Source organism: Hyla sarda, chromosome 4 (genome assembly GCF_029499605.1).
Source record: "Hyla sarda isolate aHylSar1 chromosome 4, aHylSar1.hap1, whole genome shotgun sequence".
In the NCBI taxonomy this organism is placed as follows: domain Eukaryota; kingdom Metazoa; phylum Chordata; class Amphibia; order Anura; family Hylidae; genus Hyla; species Hyla sarda.
Window position 1 is genome coordinate 263,849,879 of NC_079192.1, and position 25,882 is coordinate 263,875,760.

The 25,882-nt window shown below is 41.8% G+C and overlaps 1 protein-coding gene across 2 annotated transcripts in view; it reads left to right on the top strand.

The window, feature by feature from the left end:
• Positions 1–25,882, top strand: part of CAPS2 (calcyphosine 2) — a 114,539-nt gene that overhangs the window by 271 nt on the left and 88,386 nt on the right. For both annotated transcript variants that reach the window (XM_056574091.1, XM_056574090.1), the window contains exons 2-5: positions 12,602–12,690; positions 16,345–16,388; positions 17,121–17,166; positions 19,979–20,098. In XM_056574091.1, the coding sequence (XP_056430066.1) occupies positions 12,613–12,690; positions 16,345–16,388; positions 17,121–17,166; positions 19,979–20,098 (288 nt within the window). In that variant the 5' untranslated portion in view covers positions 12,602–12,612. The remainder of the gene's footprint in view (positions 1–12,601; positions 12,691–16,344; positions 16,389–17,120; positions 17,167–19,978; positions 20,099–25,882) is intronic.

Here is a 25,882-nt window from a genome sequence, read left to right on the forward strand (position 1 = left end):
GATCTATTCTATAGAATACCTGCGGCCTGTAGCTGTCAGGGCACAGGGATAATACACAACACAGGGATAATACACAACACAGGGATAATACACAACACAGGGATAATACACAACACAGGGATAATACACAACACAGGGATAATACACAGTGATGTCACAGTACAGGGATAATACACAGTGATGTCACAGTACAGGGGTAATACACACAGTGATGTCACAGTACAGGGATAATACACACAGTGATGTCACAGTACAGGGATAATACACAGTGATGTCACAGTACAGGGATAATACACAGTGATGTCACAGTACAGGGATAATACACAGTGATGTCACAGTACAGAGATAATACACAGTGATGTCACAGTACAGGGATAATACACAGTGATGTCACAGTACAGGGATAATACACAGTGATGTCACAGTACAGGGATAATATACACAGTGATGTCACAGTACAGGGATAATACACAGTGATGTCACAGTACAGGGATAATACACAGTGATTTCACAGTACAGGGATAATACACACAGTGATGTCACAGTACAGGGATAATACACAGTGATGTCACAGTACAGGGATAATACACAGTGATGTCACAGTACAGGGATAATATACACAGTGATGTCACAGTACAGGGGTAATACACACAGTGATGTCACAGTACAGGGATAATACACAGTGATGTCACAGTACAGGGATAATACACAGTGATGTCACAGTACAGGGATAATACACAGTGATGTCACAGTACAGGGATAATACACAGTGATGTCACAGTACAGAGATAATACACAGTGATGTCACAGTACAGGGATAATACACAGTGATGTCACAGTACAGGGATAATACACAGTGATGTCACAGTACAGGGATAATATACACAGTGATGTCACAGTACAGGGATAATACACAGTGATGTCACAGTACAGGGATAATACACAGTGATTTCACAGTACAGGGATAATACACACAGTGATGTCACAGTACAGGGATAATACACAGTGATGTCACAGTACAGGGATAATACACAGTGATGTCACAGTACAGGGATAATATACACAGTGATGTCACAGTACAGGGGTAATACACACAGTGATGTCACAGTACAGGGATAATACACAGTGATGTCACAGTACAGGGATAATACACAGTGATGTCACAGTACAGGGATAATATACACAGTGATGTCACAGTACAGGGATAATACACACAGTGATGCCACAGTACAGGGATAATACACAGTGATGTCACAGTACAGGGATAATATACACAGTGATGTCACAGTACAGGGATAATACACACAGTGATGCCACAGTACAGGGATAATACACACAGTGATGTCACAGTACAGGGATAATACACAGTGATGTCACAGTACAGGGATAATACACAGTGATGTCACAGTACAGGGATAATACACAACACAGGGATAATACACAGTGATGTCACAGTACAGGGATAATACACAACACAGGGATAATACACAGTGATGTCACAGTACAGGGATAATACACAGGGATAATACACAGGGATAATACACAGTGATGTCACAGTACAGGGATAATACACAGGGATAATACACAGTGATGTTACAGTACAGGGATAATACACAGTGATGTCACAGTACAGGGGTAATACACACAGTGATGCCACAGTACAGGGATAATACACACAGTGATGTCACAGTACAGGGATAATACACAGTGATGTCACAGTACAGGGATAATACACAGTGATGTCACAGTACAGGGATAATATACACAGTGATGTCACAGTACAGGGGTAATACACACAGTGATGTCACAGTACAGGGATAATACACAGTGATGTCACAGTACAGGGATAATACACAGTGATGCCACAGTACAGGGATAATACACAGTGATGTCACAGTACAGGGATAATATACACAGTGATGTCACAGTACAGGGATAATACACAGTGATGTCACAGTACAGGGATAATACACAGTGATTTCACAGTACAGGGATAATACACACAGTGATGTCACAGTACAGGGATAATACACAGTGATGTCACAGTACAGGGATAATACACAACACAGGGATAATACACAGTGATGTCACAGTACAGGGATAATACACAACACAGGGATAATACACAGTGATGTCACAGTACAGGGATAATACACAGGGATAATACACAGTGATGTCACAGTACAGGGATAATACACAGGGATGTCACAGTACAGGGATAATACACAGTGATGTCACAGTACAGGGATAATACACAACACAGGGATAATACACAGTGATGTCACAGTACAGGGATAATACACAACACAGGGATAATACACAGTGATGTCACAGTACAGGGATAATACACAGGGATAATACACAGTGATGTCACAGTACAGGGATACCACACAACACAGGGATAATACACACAGTGATGTCACAGTACAGGGATACCACACAACACAGGGATAATACACACAGTGATGTCACAGTACAGGGATAATACACAGTGATGTCACAGTACAGGGATAATGCACACAGTGATGTCACAGTACAGGGGTAATACACACAGTGATGTCACAGTACAGGGATAATACACAGTGATGTCACAGTACAGGGATAATACACAGTGATGTCACAGTACAGGGATAATATACACAGTGATGTCACAGTACAGGGATAATACACACAGTGATGCCACAGTACAGGGATAATACACACAGTGATGTCACAGTACAGGGATAATACACAGTGATGTCACAGTACAGGGATAATACACAGTGATGTCACAGTACAGGGATAATACACAACACAGGGATAAAACACAGTGATGTCACAGTACAGGGATAATACACAACACAGGGATAATACACAGTGATGTCACAGTACAGGGATAATACACAGGGATAATACACAGTGATGTCACAGTACAGGGATAATACACAGGGATAATACACAGTGATGTTACAGTACAGGGATAATACACAGTGATGTCACAGTACAGGGGTAATACACACAGTGATGCCACAGTACAGGGATAATACACACAGTGATGTCACAGTACAGGGATAATACACAGTGATGTCACAGTGCAGGGATAATACACAGTGATGTCACAGTACAGGGATAATATACACAGTGATGTCACAGTACAGGGGTAATACACACAGTGATGTCACAGTACAGGGATAATACACAGTGATGTCACAGTACAGGGATAATACACAGTGATGTCACAGTACAGGGATAATATACACAGTGATGTCACAGTACAGGGATAATACACACAGTGATGCCACAGTACAGGGATAATACACACAGTGATGTCACAGTACAGGGATAATACACAGTGATGTCACAGTACAGGGATAATACACAGTGATGTCACAGTACAGGGATAATACACAACACAGGGATAATACACAGTGATGTCACAGTACAGGGATAATACACAACACAGGGATAATACACAGTGATGTCACAGTACAGGGATAATACACAGGGATAATACACAGTGATGTCACAGTACAGGGATAATACACAGGGATAATACACAGTGATGTCACAGTACAGGGATAATACACAGTGATGTCACAGTACAGGGATAATACACAGTGATGTCACAGTACAGGGATAATACACAACACAGGGATAATAAACAGTGATGTCACAGTACAGGGATAATACACAACACAGGGATAATACACAGTGATGTCACAGTACAGGGATAATACACAGGGATAATACACAGTGATGTCACAGTACAGGGATAATGCACACAGTGATGTCACAGTACAGGGATACCACACAACACAGGGATAATACACACAGTGATGTCACAGTACAGGGATAATACACAGTGATGTCACAGTACAGGGATAATGCACACAGTGATGTCACAGTACAGGGGTAATACACACAGTGATGTCACAGTACAGGGATAATACACAGTGATGTCACAGTACAGGGATAATACACAGTGATGTCACAGTACAGGGATAATATACACAGTGATGTCACAGTACAGGGATAAGACACAGTGATGTCACAGTACAGGGATAATACACAGTGATGTCACAGTACAGGGATAAGACACAGTGATGTCACAGTACAGGGATAATACACAGTGATGTCACAGTACAGGGATAATACACAACACAGGGATAATACACAGTGATGTCACAGTACAGGGATAATACACAACACAGGGATAATACACAGTGATGTCACAGTACAGGGATAATACACAGGGATAATACACAGTGATGTCACAGTACAGGGATAATACACAGGGATAATACACAGTGATGTTACAGTACAGGGATAATACACAGTGATGTCACAGTACATGGGTAATACACACAGTGATGCCACAGTACAGGGATAATACACACAGTGATGTCACAGTACAGGGATAATACACAGTGATGTCACAGTACAGGGATAATACACAGGGATGTCACAGTACAGGGATAATACACAACACAGGGATAATACACAGTGATGTCACAGTACAGGGATAATACACAACACAGGGATAATACACAGTGATGTCACAGTACAGGGATAATACACAGGGATAATACACAGTGATGTCACAGTACAGGGATAATGCACACAGTGATGTCACAGTACAGGGATAACACACAACACAGGGATAATACACACAGTGATGTCACAGTACAGGGATAATACACAGTGATGTCACAGTACAGGGATAATGCACACAGTGATGTCACAGTACAGGGATAATACACAACACAGGGATAATACACACAGTGATGTCACAGTACAGGGATAATACACAGTGATGTCACAGTACAGGGATAATGCACACAGTGATGTCACAGAACAGGGATAATACACAACACAGGGATAATACACAGTGATGTCACAGTACAGGGATAATACACAGTGATGTCACAGTACAGGGATAATACACAGTGATGTCACAGTACAGGGATAATACACACAGTGATGTCACAGTACAGGGATAATACACACAGTGATGTCACAGTATAGGGATAATACACACAGTGATGTCACAGTGAAGGGATAATACACAATAATGTCACAGTACAGGGATAATACACAGTGATGTCACAGTACAGGGATAATACACACAGTGATGTCACAGTACAGGGATAATATACACAGTGATGTCACAGTACAGGGATAATACACACAGTGATGTCACAGTGAAGGGATAATACACAGTGATGTCAGTGCAGGGATAATACACAGTGATGTCAGTACAGGGATAATACACAGTGATGTCACAGTACAGGGATAATACACAGTGATGTCACAGTACAGGGGTAATACACACAGTGATGTCAGTACAGGGATAATACACAGTGATGTCAGTACAGGGATAATACACAGTGATGTCACAGTACAGAGATAATACACAGTGATGTCACAGTACAGGGAAAATACACAGTGATGTCACAGTACAGGAATAATACACAGTGATGTCGCAGTACAGGGATAATACACAGTGAGGTCACAGTACAGGGATAATACACACAGTGATGTCACAGTACAGGGATAATACACACAGTGATGTCACAGTACAGGGATAATATCCCATCCCTTCCCCAATATCGCGCCACACCCCTACCCCTTAATTCCCTGGTTGAACTTGATGGACATATGTCTTTTTTCGACCGTACTAACTATGTAACTATGTAATACACAGTAATGTCACAGTACATGGATAATACACAGTGATGTCACAGTACAGGGATAATACACAGTGATGTCACAGTACAGGGGTAATACACAACACTGCTGGGATAATACACAGTAATGTCACAGTACAGGGATAATACACAATGATGTCACAGTACAGGGATTATACACAGTGATGTCACAGTACAGGGATAATGCACACAGTGATGTCACAGTACAGGGATAATGCACACAGTGATGTCACAGTACAGGAATAATACACAGTGATGTCACAGTACAGGGATAATACACAGTGATGTCACAGTACAGGGAGAATACACAACACTGCAGGGATAATACACAATGATGTCACAGTACAGGGATAATACAAAACACTGCAGGGATAATAGACAATGATGTCACACTATGGGGATAATACACAGTGATGTCACAGTACCAGTATAATACACAATGATGTCACAGTACAGGGATAATACACACAGTTATGTCACAGTACAAGTATAATACACAATGATATCACAGTACAGGGATAATACACACAGTGATGTCACAGTACAAGGATAATATACATAGTGATGTCACATTACAGGGAGAATACACACAGTGATGTCACAGTACAGGGAAAATACACAGTGATGTCACAGTACATAGATAATATACATAGTGATGTCATAGTACAGGGATAATACACAGTGATGTTACACTGCAGGGATAATACACAGTGATGTCACAGTACAAGTATAATACCCAATGAGGTCACAGTACAGGTATAATACACAATGATGTCTCAGTACAGGGACAATACACACAGTACTGTTACAGTACAGGTATATTACACAATGATGTCTCAGTACAGGGACAATACACACAGTACTGTTACAGTACAGGTATAATACACAATGTCACAGTACAGGCATAATACACACAGTGATGTCACAGTACAGGGATAATACACAGTGATGTCACAGTACAGGGATAATACACAATGATGTCACAGTATAGGGATAATACAGAGTGATGTCACAGTACAGGGATAATACACACAATGATGTCACAGTACAGGGATAATACACACAATGATGTCACAGTACAGGGATAATACACAACACTGCTGGGATAATACACAATGATGTCACAGTACAGGGATAATACACAACACTGCAGGGATAATACACAGCGATATCACAGTACAGGGATAATACACAACACTGCTGGTATAATACACAGTGATGTCACAGTACAGGGATAATACACACAGTGATGTCACAGTACAGGGATAATACACAATGATGTCACAGTGCAAGTATAATACACAATGATTTCACAGTACAGGGATAATACACACAGTGATGTCACAGTACAAGTATAATACACAATGATTTCACAGTACAGGGATAATACACACAGTGATGTCACAGTACAGGGATAATACACAGTGATGTCACAGTACAAGTATAATACACAATGATTTCACAGTACAGGGATAATACACACAGTGATGTCACAGTACAAGTATAATACACAATGATGTCACATTACAGGCATAATACACAGTGATGTCACAGTACATAGATAATATACATAGTGATGTCACAGTACAGGGATAATGCACACAGTGATGTCACAGTACAGGGATAATACACAATGATGTCACAGTACAGAGATAATACACACAGTGATGTCACAGTACAGGGATAATACACAGTGATGTCACAGTACATAGATAATATACACAATGATGTCACAGTACAGAGATAATACACACAGTGATGTCACAGTACAGGGATAATACACAATGATGTCACAGTACAGAGATAATACACACAGTGATGTCACAGTACAGGGATAATACACAGTGATGTCACAGTACATAGATAATATACATAGTGATGTCACAGTACAGGGATAATACATCGTGATGTTACACTGCAGGGATAATACACACAGTGATGTCACAGTACAAGTATAATACACAATGAGGTCACAGTACAGGGATAATACACAATGATGTCTCAGTACAGGGACAATACACACAGTATTGTTACAGTACAGGGATAATACACAGTGATGTCACAGTACAGGGATAATACACACAGTGATGTCATAGTACAAGTATAATACCCAATGAGGTCACAGTATAGGGATAATACACAATGATGTCTCAGGACAGGGATAATGCACAATGATGTCACAGTACAGAGATAATACACACAGTGATGTCACAGTACAGGGATAATACACAGTGATGTCACAGTACAGGGATAATACACAATGATGTCACAGTACAGAGATAATACACAGTGATGTCACAGTACATAGATAATATACATAGTGATGTCACAGTACAGGGATAATACACCGTGATGTTACACTGCAGGGATAATACACACAATTATGTCACAGTACAAGTATAATACACAATGAGGTCACAGTACAGGGATAATACACAATGATGTCTCAGTACAGGGACAATACACACAGTACTGTTACAGTACAGGGATAATACACAGTGATGTCACAGTACAAGTATAATACACAATGATGTCACAGTACAGGGATAATATACACAGTGATGTCACAGTACAAGTATAATACACAATGATGTCACATTACCGGGATAATACACAGTGATGTCACAGTACATAGATAATATACATAGTGATGTCACAGTACAGGGATAATGCACACAGTGATGTCACGGTACATAGATAATATACATAGTGATGTCACAGTACAGGGATAATGCACACAGTGATGTCACAGTACAGGGATAATACACAATGATGTCACAGTACAGAGATAATACACACAGTGATGTCACAGTACAGGGATAATACACAGTGATGTCACAGTACATAGATAATATACACAATGATGTCACAGTACAGAGATAATACACACAGTGATTTCACAGTACAGGGATAATACACAATGATGTCACAGTACAGAGATAATACACACAGTGATGTCACAGTACAGGGATAATACACAGTGATGTCACAGTACATAGATAATATACATAGTGATGTCACAGTACAGGGATAATACACCATGATGTTACACTGCAGGGATAATACACACAGTGATGTCACAGTACAAGTAGAATACACAATGAGGTCACAGTACAGGGATAATACACAATGATGTCTCAGTACAGGGACAATACACACAATGATGTCTCAGTACAGGGACAATACACACAGTATTGTTACAGTACAGGGATAATACACAGTGATGTCACAGTACAGGGATAATACACACAGTGATGTCACAGTACAAGTATAATACCCAATGAGGTCACAGTATAGGGATAATACACAATGATGTCTCAGTACAGGGATAATACACAGTGATGTCACAGTACAGGGGTAATACACACAGTACTGTTACAGTACAGGGATAAAACACAGTGATGTCACAGTACAAGTATAATACACACAATGACGTCACAGTACAAATATAATACACAATGATGTCACAGTACTGGGATAATACATACAGTGATGTCACAGTACAGGGATAATACACACAGTGGTGTCACAGTACAGGGATAATACACAGTGATGTCACAGTAAAGGGATAATACACAGTGATGTCACAGTACAGGGATAATACACACAGTGATGTCACAGTGAAGGGATAATACACAGTGATGTCACAGTACAGGGATAATACACATATAACATAAGCCTCACTCCGCTGCTAACACTGCCGCCCGCCGCCGCTCACTTCTCTGCACGCTGCCGCCGTTCACTTCTCCTCCCGTCCCTTATTTCAATGTCCGCCTGCCGCTCACTTCTCCTCCTGCCTGCTGTTCATTTCACTGCCCATCTGCCACTTACATCTCCCCTAGGGTTATCAAAACTACAACTCCCAGCATGCCCTGACAGTTAGGATATGCTGGAAGTTGTAGTTTTACCAATGCAAAGAGAGAGGTGAGCAGACATCAGACTGAGGGAGGGGCTGAGGCCTGCACAGTGAGGCCATGCCCCCTCCCTTTAAGAGAAATCCAAGCAAGTGAGCAACAATAAAAGGGAAATAAAAAAATAAATGTGCTAGACACATATAAATTAGTGCTAGGCGGTATACCGGTTCATATCGAATACCTGTGTGTTTTTTCTGTGCGATATGAATTTTTCCCTATACCGCAATACCGGTCGGGCCCCTTTCCCCTGAACTATCAGCTGCAGCGTTGTCCCCACATCGGGGGACTAATCATATTACCCGCAGGCACTGCTCTCCTTCTCCTCCTGTGAACCGGGGCGCTGGAAATAAATGAGTTGTGAGCCGCGGTGCTGGAAATGAATGAGTTGTGAGCCGCGGCGCTGGAAATGAATGAGTTGTGAGTCGCGGTGCTGGAAATGAATGAGTTGTGAGCCGCGGTGCTGGAAATGAATGAGTTGTGAGCCGCGGTGCTGGAAATGAATGAGTTGTGAGCCGCGGCGCTGGAAATAAATGAGTTGTGAGCCGCGGCGCTGGAAATAAATGAGTTGTGAGCCGCGGTGCTGGAAATAAATTAGTTGTGAGCTGCGGCGCTGGAAATAAATGAGTTGTGAGCCGCGGGCGCAGGACTTCTGTTCGGGGGGAGGTGACAGCTTCCGTTCTCCGAACAGAAGTCCTGCGCCCGCGGCTTACAACTCATTCATTTCCAGCGCCGCGGCTCACAACTCATTTATTTCCAACGCCGCGGCTCACAACTCATTTCTTTCCAGCGTCGCGGCTCACAACTCATTCATTTCCAGCGCCGCGGCTCACAACGCATTCATTTCCAGCTCCGCGGCTCACAGGAGGAGAAGGAGAGCAGTGCCTGCGGGTAACATGATGTGGGGACAGTGCTGCGGCTGATAGTTCATTCGGTGGTGGCGAAGAAAAGCAGAGCAGCGCCTGCGGGTCATATATGATTAGTTCCCCAGTGCACTGCGGCTGATAATTCAATTGGGGGGGGGTTAAGGGAAAATGAGTGAAAAAAATATATCGTCAAATACCGTGAAATGCCATAAGTTTGAAAAATACTTTGATACAAATTTTTGGTCATACCGCCCAGCACTAATATAAATTACACTGCTCAAAAAAAATAAATAAAGGGAACACTTAAACAACACAATGTAACTCCAAGTCAATCACACTTCTGTGAAATCACACTGTCCACTCAGGAAGAAACATTGATTGACAATCAATTTCACATGCTGTTGTGCAAATGGAACAGACAACAGGTGGAAATTATAGGCAATTAGCAAGACACCCCAATAAAGGAGTGGTTCTGCAGGTGGTGACCACAGACCACTTCTCAGTTCCTATGCTTTCTGGCTGATGTTTTAGTCACTTTTGAATGCTGGAGGTGCTTTCACTCTAGTGGTAGCATGAGACGGAGTCTACAACCAACACAAGTGGCTCAGGTAGTGCAGCTCATCCAGGATGGCACATCAATGCGAGCTGTGGCAAGAAGGTTTGCTGTGTCTGTCAGCGTAGTCTCCTGAGCATGGAGGCGCTACCAGGAGACAGGCCAGTACATCAGGAGACATGGAGGAGGCCGTAGGAGGGCAACAACCCAGCAGCAGGCCGCTACATCCGCCTTGGTGCAAGGAGGAGCACTGCCAGAGCCCTGTAAAATTCCCTCCAGCAGGCCACAAATGTGCATGTGTCCACTCAAACAGTCAGAAACAGACTCCATGAGGGTGGTATGAGGGCCCAACGTCCACAGGTGCTGGTTGTGCTTACAACCCAGCACAGTGCAGGACGTTTGGCATTTGCCAGAGAACGCCATGATTGGCAAATTCGCCACTGGTGCCCTGTGCTTGTCACAGATGAAAGTAGGTTCACACTGAGCACATGTGACAGTTGTGACAGAGTCTGGAGGTGCCGTGGAGAACGATCTGCTGCCTGCAACATCCTCCAGCATGACCGGTTTGGCTGTGGGTCAGTAATGGTGTGGGATGGCATTTCTTTGGGGGGCCGCACAGCCCTCCATGTGCTTGCCAGAGGTAGCCTCACTGCCATTAGGTACCGAGATGAGATCCTCAGACCCCTTGTGACACCATATGCTGGTGCGGTTGGCCCTGGATTCTTCCTAATGCAAGACAATGCTAGACCTCATGTGGCTGGAGTGTGTCAGCAGTTCCTGCAAGAGGAAGGCATTGATGCTATGGACTGGCCTGCCCGTTCCCCAGACCTGAATCCGATTGAGCACATCTGGGACATCATGTCTCGCTCCATGCACCACAGACTGTCCAGGAGTTGGTGGATGCTTTAGTCCAGGTCTGGGAGGACATCCTTCAGGAGACCATCCACCACCTCATCAGGAGCATGTCCAGGCATTGTAGGGAGGTCATACGGGCACGTGGAGGCCATACACACTACTGAGCCTCATTTTGACTTGTTTTAATGACATTACATCAAAGTTGGATCAACCTGTAGTGTTGTTTTCCACTTTGATTTTGAGTGTTACTCCATACCCAGACCTCCATGGGTTGATAAATTTGATTTCCATTGATAATTTTTGTGGGATTTTGCTGTCAGCACATTCAACTATGTAACGACAAAAGTTTTTCATATGATTATTTCATTGATTCATATCTAGGATGTGTTATCTTAGTGTTATCTTTACTTTTTTTTGAACAGTGTATATATACATGTTCAGGATTAGGTACTGAGTAACATATTACATTTTTTTTTCTTGGATCAGACAGGTACGCTTTAAAGGACAATACACTTTAAATAGGTTTCCCACTAAAATCATTTCTCATATGCCCCTTATGGAGCAGTACTGGGCGCCTGTGTTGCATTTATCATCTATCCCATGAATAGGATCGGTGACGAATGATTTTAGTGGAAAAACCCTTCAAAGCTGGAATCTGATTGGCTGTTGTAGGTTATGCTGATATTTAGTGCTATTTTCATCTCTGATATTTCTTTTCTTTTATTTCAGTAAATTTTACAATGAATTTGGAGATAAAAGGAGTAGCTGCAAGTCCTCGAGGCCAGACTCATGTCACCTCCAAAGCTTCTCTTGCCAAGGTAATTGAAATCATTCAGGTTTCCGCTCCTAATTTGCAGCCAAGCAATATTCTATAGCATCATTTCTCAAAATATAACATGCAAAACTAATGTGGTGGCATTGTGGTACAGAAATGGTATTTGTTTATTTCATAAGCAATGCAAATGGTAGCAGAAGTCTTAGGTTGGTTTTATTAGAGGATGAGATCATTCTCTGGATTATTTTTAATGGATTAATTTTCTTTCTGCTCTGACATGTCCTGAAGATGTCACAAGGCCGGGTAGCTAATCCTTGAAAAATGATAGAAAAAGGACCTACGGACCCCTTGACAGTACTGCTTCACTTATTGTTGGCCTCTTTCATTGTCAGGGGCCTCTTCCTGAAGGACAATTTTTTCAAAACTTTATTTATCAAGTTTTACAGGTATATAAAAGCACAAAACAGACATAGCATGTAAACAAGAAACCCCATAGGTTACAATACAGCCCATAAAACTCAGATAAGGGAGAGAGGGCGAGGGAAGATACAGACAAGGGATACCGACAAGGGGATGAAGGGGGAGAGGAGAGAAGGTGCACAATCCCTAAAGTAAATGCTTTGGCACATACGTCAAAATGTACAGTAGTCAAGTGGTAGAGAACAATGTCAAGCCCAAGGAGCATGGTTAAAGGAGCAACTGATTGAGATGAACCCTAGTAGGGAAGCACATCCAAGCAAAAATCCCAAAGTAAGGCGGTAATTGGGCACGTCCTCACTGAACGGCCAGTTGATTACGAGCAGTATACCGTAACCATTTGTCCCACAATTGGATAAAGTCCTGTTCCTTGCTCATTCTGCGGGCTATCAATCTCTCCATTTTACATGCGTACATCATCCTGGCTCGCAACTGGGCAAAGTCTGGAGTGTGCTTGGATTTCCATGAAGAGGCAATAAGAAGACGAGCAGCCGTAAGAATGGGAAATGCGATAGTCCTACATTGGCTAGGGAGATCAACGATGTGATTGGAGCCTGAAGGACTATTATATTATACAGGCCTTACTAACTGGGCATTGACAAAAAATTTAAACTGAAAAAAAGGCCGCAATTTTGCTACTTTTGGGGGGAAGTTGTTTTTACAGAGTGCACTTTACAGTAAAACTGACTTGTTCTCTATATTCTGTGGGTCATTTACATGCTTTTCTATTTTTTTGCTGCTCTTAAAAAAAGTCAAACTTTTTAAACGAAATTACTTTGTAAGTTTAAAATTCCTGTATTCTGACACCTATAACTTAAAAAAATTTCTGTATATGGGGCTGTGTGAGAATTCATTTTTTGGCATCGTGATCTGAAGTTTTTTGTATATGCGACTTTTTTGATCACTTTTTTATTCAATTTTTTTTCTGGGGTGTTATTGGACCAAAAATCTGCATGTTCGAACATGTGTGCGTGCGGCAATACCAATGTGTATTGTTTTTTTTAATGAAAAACAAGTAATTTTTATTAGGTGAGGGGCTTATTTACGTTTTACTAATGCATAGCATTACTTAGAGCCTGCCTCAGCATGCACAGAATAGTATTACAGCTTTTGCAGCAAAAAAAAATACAGCCCAAAGACCTTCCTGACATTAGTGACTTCTTCTCTAGCACAACATTGGAATGTCTTTTCCGTTGTATATTCATTGAGTACTTATAGCAGAGAAGGAACTGTAAGTCCTTTCTTATGGGTGCCTTACTTAGTCTGGCCTCTCCCCTTTGACCTGTCTGGCACGGATGACCCCACAAGGAGCATTACTCCTGCCAGTTTAGCTCATGGGACCACTGAGGTATGCAAGCTCCATCACCATGTCAAGGTGGAGGCACCAAGAGGGATTCCCCCCAACCATTGTAACCACCTCAACCTTTAGCTCCCCTAAAGGCTTCATCATCCACCTGAACCCAACAATTCTCTTCCCTCATACATACCTTGCCCTGCGTAAACCTTCCTGGGAGTAGCTGGGAGTTGTCGTTTTGCAACATCTGGAGAATCACAGTTTGGAGACCACTGTACTGTACTGTACAATGTGAATATGTATTATCCTGTGTGTAATGTGGAAGGAGCAGCAATATATGATCTGTGAAGTACAGGAGATTGGTGCCGTCCATCAGGCATCTGGAAAAGTGAAAATGAGCAGAAAATTGCTCCTCGGAAATCAACAGATGCTGCGAGAGAGGTTACAGTTCCAATGATGATGGCGATTGGTCTGTGACCTCACCAGCTGTCAGGCTGGGTTCACATCACGGTTTTACCAATACGGGACTGCATACGGCTGGGGGGAGTTAAAACCTTGCGCTCCCGTATGCCGCCCGTATGTAATTCATTTCAATGAGCCGTCCGGAGTGAGACGCTGACTCCGGTCGGCTCAATTTTGCCCCGTATGCGGTTTCCCACCGCACCTCAAACCGTGGTCGACTACGATTTTAGGTGGGAAAACCACATACAGGGCAAAAATGAGCCGATTGGAGTCAGCAAATTACATACGGGCGGCATACGGCAGGGATACGGGAGCGCAGGGTTTTAGCTCCCCCCAGACGTATGCGGTCCTGTATTGGTAAACACGTGATGTGAACCCAGCCTTACAAGGAAAGCACTAACTAATCAGGATGCACGAGTCACATGACCTCTTCACTGCAGCTAATTGGCTTTCAGTGATTATGTTTACAGCTGGACAAATATACTTTTGTGCAGAGTAGGGATGCACCGAAATTATGGCTGCCGAAAATTATCGTCCGAAAATGCCCCTTTAGGCATTTTTCGTCTGACTCAATTTTCCAAGTGGCTTAACCCCTTTCCGACCCATGACATTCATGAACATCATGGGTCGGGTGAGGACATGACGAGGACCCGCTGATTAGATCCTAAGTGGGGTGCCATCCACTGTAGAGGTAGCCGGAGGGCTTACCTCTGCATCATTGGTGTCCGTGGCTCTTTTGGTTGTGCCGGCTTAGCCGGGTTGAATCAAATGAACACAGATCACATAGATCAATGGAGTTCTATGGAACTCCATTGCTCTGTATGAGGAATCTAATGATTCCTCCTAAAAGTCCCCTAAGGGGACTAATAAAGTGTAAAAAAAAAGTTAAATAAAAGTTTAAAAAACACCCATTAACCCCTTCCATATTAAAAGTTTAAATCACCCTCCTTTTCCCATTTTCCATATAAAAAATATGAAAAAATATGAAAAATAAATATATTTGGTATCGCTACGTGCGTAATTGTCTTAACTTTTAAATTATTATGTTTCTGATCCTGCACTCTGAACGGTGTAAACAAACAAAAAAAAAAAAAAACGCTAAAATTGCTGATTTTGCTCACACCACATCCCCAAAAAAGTTATAAAATGTAACAAAAACTATATTAAAAAAAGGAGGAGGGTCAATTCATTTTCGGTTTCGGTTTTTGGCCAAGCGCAGCCTAAATTGGTGTAATTGAAAGTGAGAACAGGTGGGGATAACACCTTAAAGCTTTTATCTATATTAAACAGGGAAATACCTCCAAGTTCTGTATTCAGTTCCTGACACTGGACTTTGAAACATTATGCCTGTTATTTGTGCTATATTTTCTGTCGATTTTTTTTGCTATTTGTGAACTTCCTTTTTTATTTTACTTCTTTTTTGTCTTCTATTTATTTGAAATGTTCTTTATTGCAATTTTACAGGGTTGGCGAACACAGTCACAGGCTTCAGAAACACGGCCTCAGGAGTAAGTACTACATATTCAGCAGCCATGTTAGGATTTATATTTTTACGGATTGCATTTACAAGGTAAAATGTAAGAGAATATATAAAATAAAGTAACGTTTTAGCTTTAGAATGATGGAAGGGGCATTGTATAAACAGAACAGAACACTGGATGTGGATTACAGAGGAGAGTCCCCACTATTCAATGAGTGGTTTTTGTGTGATTTTGGTGTCTGTGTCTTGGATATAATTGTGATTGCTCATAATCCCATCATCCAAGTGAGCATTTTCTTTTTGAATTTCTTTTCTGTCTGACCACATTGCTCTCTGCTGACACCTCTGTCCATATCTGGAACTGTCCAGAGCAGGAGCAAGGGTACGTTCACATGGGCGGATTTTTTTGCGGGTTTTCCGCTGCATATGTGAAAGGGGGCGGGCTCTTCTCGGCTGTCCGCAGCAGGTTTTCCGCTGCGGAATTTACGCTGCGGAAAATCCACCGCAGTCCCTGCTGACGTCAATGGGGCTCGCGGCGGATTTTCCGCAGCGTAAATTCCGCTGCGGAAAATCTGCTGCGGACAGCCAAGAAGAAACCACCCCCTTTCAAATACACAGCGGAAAACCCGCAAAAAAAAATCACCCGTGTGAACGTACCCCTAGTCTCCATAGCAAACTTGTCCGACTCTAGACAGTTCTGTGCTGGCATATCATACTATTAGGTGTGTTATTTCCTGTTATTTTCTCGCATTTGTTTCAGAGTTCCTTGTCTTGACCTTGGAAAGCTTGGAGATTCGGACGATGAGGTAATAAAATTGTATAACAAGAAAGCATTCTGTGCTAATGATTTTTATTTCTGAAGTAGCATGTAAACAGCTGTCAAATAAATGCCTTCTAGGGCAGTAATTAAATGGTTAACATTCCAGTGAAAGGACTGTTCAGTTAAGAAGATCATTTTCATAGACCCTGCTACGGAACTCAAGGTAATGGAGGTGGTCCTCTGTTCAGGATCCTCATCTCTTGGCCAGAGTAGAGAACTTGTCCTGCTTTGGAGAATTTGTCCTTTCCTGCACAGGGTTGTGAAAATCATATCGCCCGATGCCCGGGACATGCATTTCTGGGCACCAGGCAGGTAATTTCTTCAGGAATTTAGCCCTGCTTTGGGCACAGAGAGCGAGGGCCCGTGCCATCGGCCTAGGGCGCCCAGGGGATGAGGGTGCCGCTCTTGGATACCCCGAGCAAGCACTGCTTTCCCCCCTTGCCACAGAATGCCGTCTTTATACAGTACAGAGGGGTGGCAAGGATATGAAGCAAACTAAATAACATAAAGCCAAAAGAATGGCCAAAAAAGACCCTATTCTTACCAACCACTGGAAAAAAAAAAATATATATAAATATAAATATATATATATATATATATATATAAAAAAATGTGTATACTTTATTGAAACAAAAATATTGACACACATTTAAAAACCAAGAGCACTATACTCTTTGATTATGACAGTATTGTCTGCATTGTAACAGCCATGTCTGGCTGTAAAGTGTCACTGGAGTGGTAGCTACATGTTAAGCTCTTATGTTGGAGCAAGCTACCTATTCATATAGAGAGTCATAGCGCCACTGAAATTAAAATACCAAACACAAAGCCCCCCTCGATGTTTCACCACTGGATGTGGCTTTATCAAGAGGCTAGGGGCAACTCTAGGATTAAAGGATATGAAGCAAGCTCAGGAGTTGAGCTGGCTTCACACCTGCATTAGCTGCTGATAGCAGCCAGGACCTGTGGCTAATGCCCGACATCGCCGATCAAGCCGATGTTCTGCATTAACTCTTTAGACACTGCGATCAAAGTTTATTGCAGCGTCTAAAAGTGCCAAAATCTAGTGCCGGTAGCTCAGGGTAGCTGATTGGGACTCCGGCGGTGAAGGTGCTGCGTCCTGATCAGCTGTAAGGATGTCACTTACGTGCTTCTCTGACATCCGATTGGCGCTCCTATGCTGCAGCTAGCCTTTGCAGGCTGTACAAATGGAGCGCTGATAACACTAATCAATGCTGTTCTATGGAATGCAATCAGAAGATTGCATGTGATAGTCCTCTATGGGGACTATAAAATTGGGAATAAAGTGTTAAAAGTTAGTAACTATGAATAAGCCCCTACCCTCATATGGGTCTGTAAGTGGAAAGGCGTTATGGCTATTAGAAAGTGAGGAGGTAGAAACAAAACCACTCCTTATTTTGTGTTCCTAGACAAGTGGGTAGTCAAGTAGATCGGGCTCCCATTTTAGTCCCTTGGACAAGTAGTTTTTATTTTTTTATTTTTTATTTCCACACCCCTGTCTGTATTATTACATGGACAAGCTGTTGATTTGAGCACAGTGTAATTGATGGCACCACAGAGAAACTAACCACTTATTTAGGATTTCCTAAAGATTACAGCTGATTGTTGGAGGTCCCAGAGAGGGAAGGAGTAACTTTGTGATCTGTTTATTGTGTAAGGACCCCTCTAATCAGTCCAAACTGCCCAATGGGACATTTTTTGTAGGAGCAAACATATTCCAGTATTTAAATATATCAAGATGGCTGGTTGATGAAAAATGCCCCCCCTCACCTAATGTCATAATGAAAGCTAAATGTCTGATGTAATAGAATAATAATTCACACATCTCAGCATGTTAAGTTTTCTAATAGTTCAGTACTCACTTTTTTACTTTTTACTCCTTGATTGGATTTTTAGATTTTACATTTTCATGATAACTTAAAGCGTAACACCGATGTTGGTCTGGTAGCAGGATACCTGTTTAAATCTCCTGGCAATTTTGAAGCCAAAGTGATCGGGATTCGGACTTTCCAGAAGTAACATAAACTTGCATGGGACTTCCGATACATCTGTATGCTGATCTCTTTGGCAACTTTGCCCGGAGATTTAAACAGGTATCCTGCATCCGGACCAATTTCTAGTTAATAAGCCAGTGTAAAGATTGTGCTATACAGCAGCTGTTAGCAGAATATGGACAACCATGGATGACTGAGCCTGTATTCTCTCAATATATAGCTAGCCTAGCCATTATCAGATCACTTGTGAAGACATTTTTACATTAAAGGGTTACTCTGCCCCGAGACATCTTATCCCAAAAGGATAGGGGATAAGATGTCTGATCGCGGGGGTTTCGCCGCTGGGAACCCCCGCGATCTCTCCTGTAGCACCCTCTGTCATCTCTTGCACGGAGAGAGCTTCGCTCCATGCCTGATGACTGGCAGTGCAGGCGCCGGAGGATAGTGATGTCACCCCTTCAATGCAAGTCTATGGGAGGGGCGTGATGGCTGCGTAAAGGGGGTGGGGCATGATGTCACAAAGGGGGCGGGGCCGTGATGTCACGATCCTCTGGCCCCTGCATCGCCTGTCATCAGACACGGAGTGAAGCTAGCTCCATGCACCAGATGATAGGAGGTGCTGCAGGAGAGATTGCGGGGGTTCCCAGACATCCTATCCCCCAAAGGGAGAGTCTCACTTTAATATGAGCAGATTTTCTGCAGATTACTTATATTACATTTTGTGTTCAATAGTGGTATTTAATGTATTTGTCGTTTACATTTATTTGGTTGCATTTATTTCAGGACACTTATCTACCTTTAAGTAAAGGCTACCCAAGATTTGGCCCTCCAGATTCATCCTCAACTATTAGTTGGGGTACACCCCTGAACACTCCCTATGCACAACATGACCAGAAGCAGCAGGTATGGAATGTTAAAGTGTACTGAGATTTATAAAAAAAAAATCCTTGTTTTCATCCTTTTATGGGGATGTTACCTTGCTTGCCCTCACTGGCTGTTCTGTGCACTAGGGCTCTCTGACACGCCCCGACTCACAGAGCAGGCTGACAACTTGGGAGCATTCACAGAGCCCTTCTTGTCTTGCCCACACTTCCTGTATTTTGTTTTAGCACAGAGACACAGGCAATTGCTATTGTAAAAGGGATCAGCTCACAGGGTCGCCATCTCTTGGGGTAGACAATCTCACAGCAGCAGGTATACCAAGAAGTATAGTACAGCGCAGAGGATTTTAATTTAAATTGTCCTCAACCCACTTTATTTGCTTTGCACAGTGAAAAATTCATATACACATTATCAAAGAAGTTTATAGGCCATCTGGCCACTGATTTTTACAATATAGCTTTCCTAGCTTTTAGGGCAGGGCTCCAGTCCTGCAGGAACGTGTGGGAATTGAGTTCCTGCACTTTTTCCACAGCAGGAACACTGTTCCCATTAGCAGGAGTTCTGCAGGACCAGAACACATGTTTATATAGTAATGCTAACCCCCACAGGTTGACATCACCTGTTTTTCCCTAGGCCAGGAGCCCAGCATTATTAAGCTGCTGTTCACACCAACGTATGTGCTGGGAAAAGCTCTCAACACATGTTTTTACCGTGTGCCATAAAGTGACATTTGTCACCTATAGGGTTTATGGTGAAGAAGTTTTCTTGGCATGCTGTATATGCTAAACATACATTAATGTGAATATAGCCTAAATCGCGCCTTTCTTGAGGAACCATTTCAGCTGGCAGCTAATAGCCCAACATAGCCCAATAACGCTATATAGCCCAAACCTTGGACTCACCAGGCCCTTTGCCAAATTTGTACACACCGAATAAAATGAAAGGACCCTTAGGGCTAATGCACATTCAGAATATTCCGCTTGGAATGAATTCAGAGCGGAATCTATTTGCAGCAGATTCCCATACATCTCAATTGGATTCATTGCACACTATCATGAAAGAGCATGTTTATACTTTCAGCCTAATCCGTCCTGAAAAGCCCATTAGTCGATGAGATTTTGTTTTTCGATGCTTATTTCTACTGTAAAATTTTGTGAGAAAGAAGCACTGATTCTATCATGAGTCCTCCGGATTATTATACTCAGTGATGGGGACATGCCTTTTATTAGCTGCACTGTTATATTTAAGTTATATATATGCATTATTACTTTTAGTACTTTATATGGCTGAAACAACTAATCCATTAATTGTCAACTAATCGATTATGAAAATAGTTGATCAGCTAGTTTCTACAGTTCACATACACAGAGGGGGAGATTTATCAAAACCTGTGCAGAGGAAGAGTGGTGCAGTTGCCCATAGCAACCAATCAGATTGCTTCTTTCATTTTCCACAGGCCTCTAAAGAGGCCTGTGGAAAATGAAAGAAGCAATCTGATTGGTTCCTATGGGCAACTGCACCACTCTTCCTCTGCACAGGTTTTGATAACTCTCCCCCAGAGTGAATAACACTAAGTATATATGCAACTGTGGTCCTCGGCAATCTGTTTAGTGAAGAGGGGCCCAGCATACACCATCTTCTGCAGTTCCTTTCTGCAATTATTGTGAGTCCCCGGTTGTCAGGCTCTGAGGCCAGATTCACAATAGTTGTACAGAGAAGATGCAGGAATGAAGGATTATGTGTGCTGACCCCCTCTTCACTAAATGGGCTGATGTGGGCACGTAGGATGGACAACCAGGGAATGTGCTGCCCCTCCCATCTGGCCAGAGGTAAGGAACAGAGAGGGGGGTATAGCCCTTACAAGGAAGAAAAATTATATTTAAAAGAATTATTATACGTATTTAAATATAATAAAAAGCTACTCATCTTAGTCTCCGCTAAGCTTAGCATCTAGCCGTCCCCACAAACTCTCTTAACACACAAAGTATCCCTTACCTAAAACACACAGACCTTCAGTCTGACCCCCTCCCCCTCATTAACTCCCTCCATAATCTAACTACAGATTATCTTCTTCTCCACTATGGCTATTTTTATTCAATTGGTCGATTAATCGTAACAATAAACGGCCAACTAATCGATTATGAAAATAATCCTTAGTCGCAGCCCTAGTACTGTATCCTTTTCCTGACATTTGACATTCAGGTATGTCAAATCTTGGGTCCACGTCCACTTTTTCCCCAGGGACTTGTCCACGCTGCTGACCTCTCTTTTCAGGATTAAAACTCTCACAATGAAAATTCTAAAAAGAGAGGTCACCACTGTGGACGAGTGAAGAAAAAGGGGAAGTGGTTAACATAGTCTGCGGATTTGGTTCCAAGTTTAATTGGTACCTCTCATCATATAAACTTTTGATATATTTTAGATTAATGAATGTTGAATAACTTTCCAATAGCATGTTAATGAAAAATAGGCTACTTTCTATTGTATTTTTCTCGATCAGTCCTGTCAGCAAGCATTTGTGACTCATGCTGGAGTCCTAAATACTCAGAGCTGCCAGCCTGCTTTGTTCACAGCCAAACAGGCTGTGAACAAAGCAGGCTGGCAGCTCTGAGTGTTCTCCTTTGTGAACAAAGCAGACTGGCAGCTCGTAGTGTTTAGGACTCCAGCACGAGTCTGAAATGCTTGCTGCCAGGACTGATGGGGAGACCCCTAGTGGTGATTTCTTCAAAGTGGAAAATTAAATAGAAAGAAGCATATTTTTTAATAACATGCAATTGTGAAGTTATTCTGCATACATTAATCTATAATATATCAAAAGTTTTTTTTGATGAGAGGTACCCTTTAAGGGAATTGGGATTTTCCCCCAACTATTACAGTGTAATTTCCCATCCATAGGTCCTCTAGTGGTATCATATTTATTCAGTTTTGTCACCTGAAATGATATAAGAAAATATTAACAAAAATGGGAGGTGTGTACAGTACTCGCTTATGTGAGATACTGTAACTCAGTGGATAGAAAAAGTTCTAGAGATAAATATGGTCATAATAAAATGAATTGTGAAATAATAAGTACAACCTGCAAAAATGAAACTGCTTTCCTTGCTCTGTCGCCAGAAAAATAAAAGCTCAATGTATTTAAGAGGGAGAGGAGGGAAAACATAAATGAAAAGCCGTGCGTACTGCAGTGGGAAGTGTTTAAAACCTCTGTGTGCAGCAAGAAAATAATAGTTATACCTTGATTTTGCATTTCCGTTTATTGCCAGTAGGTGGAGCAGTAAAACAAGGGAAAAAAAAAAATACGTGCATGTTTGGAATAATGAAAATGAAAAAACTACCAGATCTAGTAAAAGGTTATTCAGTACATTACCTAAGGGGGTTAGACAAGTGCTGTTTTATCACTCTGTGTCAGGCTCTATTGGTTATAGGCTGTTGACGCTTTTAGCGGGGGTTTCCTACACAGCTTTTACTTTATCAATCCAGCATAAAGTCTGTTATGGTCAAATACCTGTTTTAAAAAAATAATTTTACAACTTTATTGATTCGGTTTTAAGCAATCGGGTCACATGTCTGACAATAGGGTGGAACAACTTTCTAAGGACAATTTAATAGGCATCTATATATATATATATATATATATATATATATATATATATATATATATATATAATTATTATTATTATTATTATATATTTTTTTTTTTTTAAGAAAAAATATATTAACTGAATATTGACCAATATATATATATATATATATATATATATATATATATATATATATATGTATACATACAAATCAGCTCATTACATCACCTTTTCAGGCGATGTTCCCTGGTATCAGCTTAGCTCCAATTACGGAATATAAAAAGCTTATCGGGATTAATGCCAAACCAGAACTCTCTCTCCAGAAGGAAAGAGGGACCCATCTGCAGATGGGTCCCTCTTTTCTTCTGGAGAGAGAGTTCTGGTTTGGCATTAATCCCGATTAGCTTTTTATATTCCGTAATTGGAGCTAAGCTGATACCAGGGAACATCGCTTGAAAAGGTGATGTAATTCGCTGATTTGCATATTCCCGTTAGTGGCCCTTGAAAGCTCCGTCAAACCAGGAGTGGTGAACTCGCCCTGAGTTAAATACTCATACTCATTTAGTTAAATACTCATGCCCTTAATGTAGATTTGAAGCCATGTTGCGAGTAGAATTACCCTCAGGTTTTCCTTAGAAGCCATCAAAGTAAGATTGGCGTTCTCTGCCCTCTGGGGGGCTCCACAGATCATTAGAATAAAGTGAGTGGGTCTGAGCTGCAGAATCGGGCTGAGCTGTTTATATTGCTGTGCTGCTGGACAAAAAGCCTTTGAATGTCCTGACTCTGCTGACTATCATGGGTTAGGCCCCCATGGCTCAAATATCCGGGGTCTATCCTATGTGCAATAATTGCCTGTTTCCTGGTAAACCCTTTTAAGAAAACTTAATAAACATTCTACCTTCATTCTTACATCATTAAACTACTTTGTAAAAGATGTAAGAAAAGTTTCTGTACAGTATCAGTTATTATCAATTCTATCACAATTCTCATCATCACGGTACATGAGTCTTTGATCTCAGTTTATTCAGAGAGCTGCTATGAACTGGGAAAGATGTCATTATGATAACTCCCAATGGGCACTCTCAGATTTCACATTTCCATGTGTCACTATGGTTACTTCCACTTCAGCTTTGTATTTTGTCACTGACTTTATGAACATATAAATTAAAATGCATTTTGTAAAAATAATTATTATTAAGGCCTGAATGCTTCTGGGAAAAAGGATGATGTCAGACAGGGGAATATCAGTGATAATAAGGTGTTATTTCTATTTTAGAATCATTCCATTAAAGGGATTACCCGCTCTGGACATCCCTTGTCTGTGTTTTCCCACTCAAGACCCTCCACTATTATGATATATTATAAGCAAAAAGCTGCTGCACAGAGCTCTGAGGGACTTATAGCAGCTCATGCTGGAAGTTGTAGTTTTGCAACAGCTGGAGGGACACTTGTTGGAAATGTGTTAGGGGCTTAAATGGGCACCGTCAGAATCAAAAACTTTTTATATGTTGTCCACCGTGGCAAAACATTAACCTTTCTAATGTACTTCATAAATAATGTATCTACGTTTTAGTGAAATCATGGCTTATAAAAAAAAGACCACTAGGGGTCCCCATACTATCCAGAATATAATTCTGTCTTGCTTCAGCATCATCTTTGTCTCAGCTGAAGCACAAGCTGCGACAAAGTCCAGGAAGTGAGGTTGGGAATACCACTTCTCTGTGCTCACTCCTGTCCTGTCTATCAGACTCCTGTCAGAAAACCGAGGTGGGGGTTACAGAGCAGCCTGCAGTGACTGAATGAAGAGACCCAGCACAGCAGACTCAGGGAAGAAGTGAATGGATAGTAAGTGAGGATGGGCTCAGTGTTGCCTCGAATACACCCCTTTCTAAGCAGTGGATGTCATAATGAGTGAGCATTAGAACAGAGGGATTTGTAAACCAAACACAGAAGCTAGAGACATAAAACAGACATGCAAAGCATCTGCATGACTTAGTGAGTACAATATATAAGCATTATTTTTTCTGTAATATGACAGGTAAGCTTTAAAGAGGTACTCCGGTGCTTACACATCTTATCCCCTATCCAAAGGATAGGGGATAAGATGCCTGATCACGGGAGTCCCGCAGCTGGGGACGCCCGGGATCATGCACGCGGCACCCCGTTTGTACGCACCAGAGTACCCTTTTAAAGGAAACCTGTCACCAAGAAAATTGTATCTAAT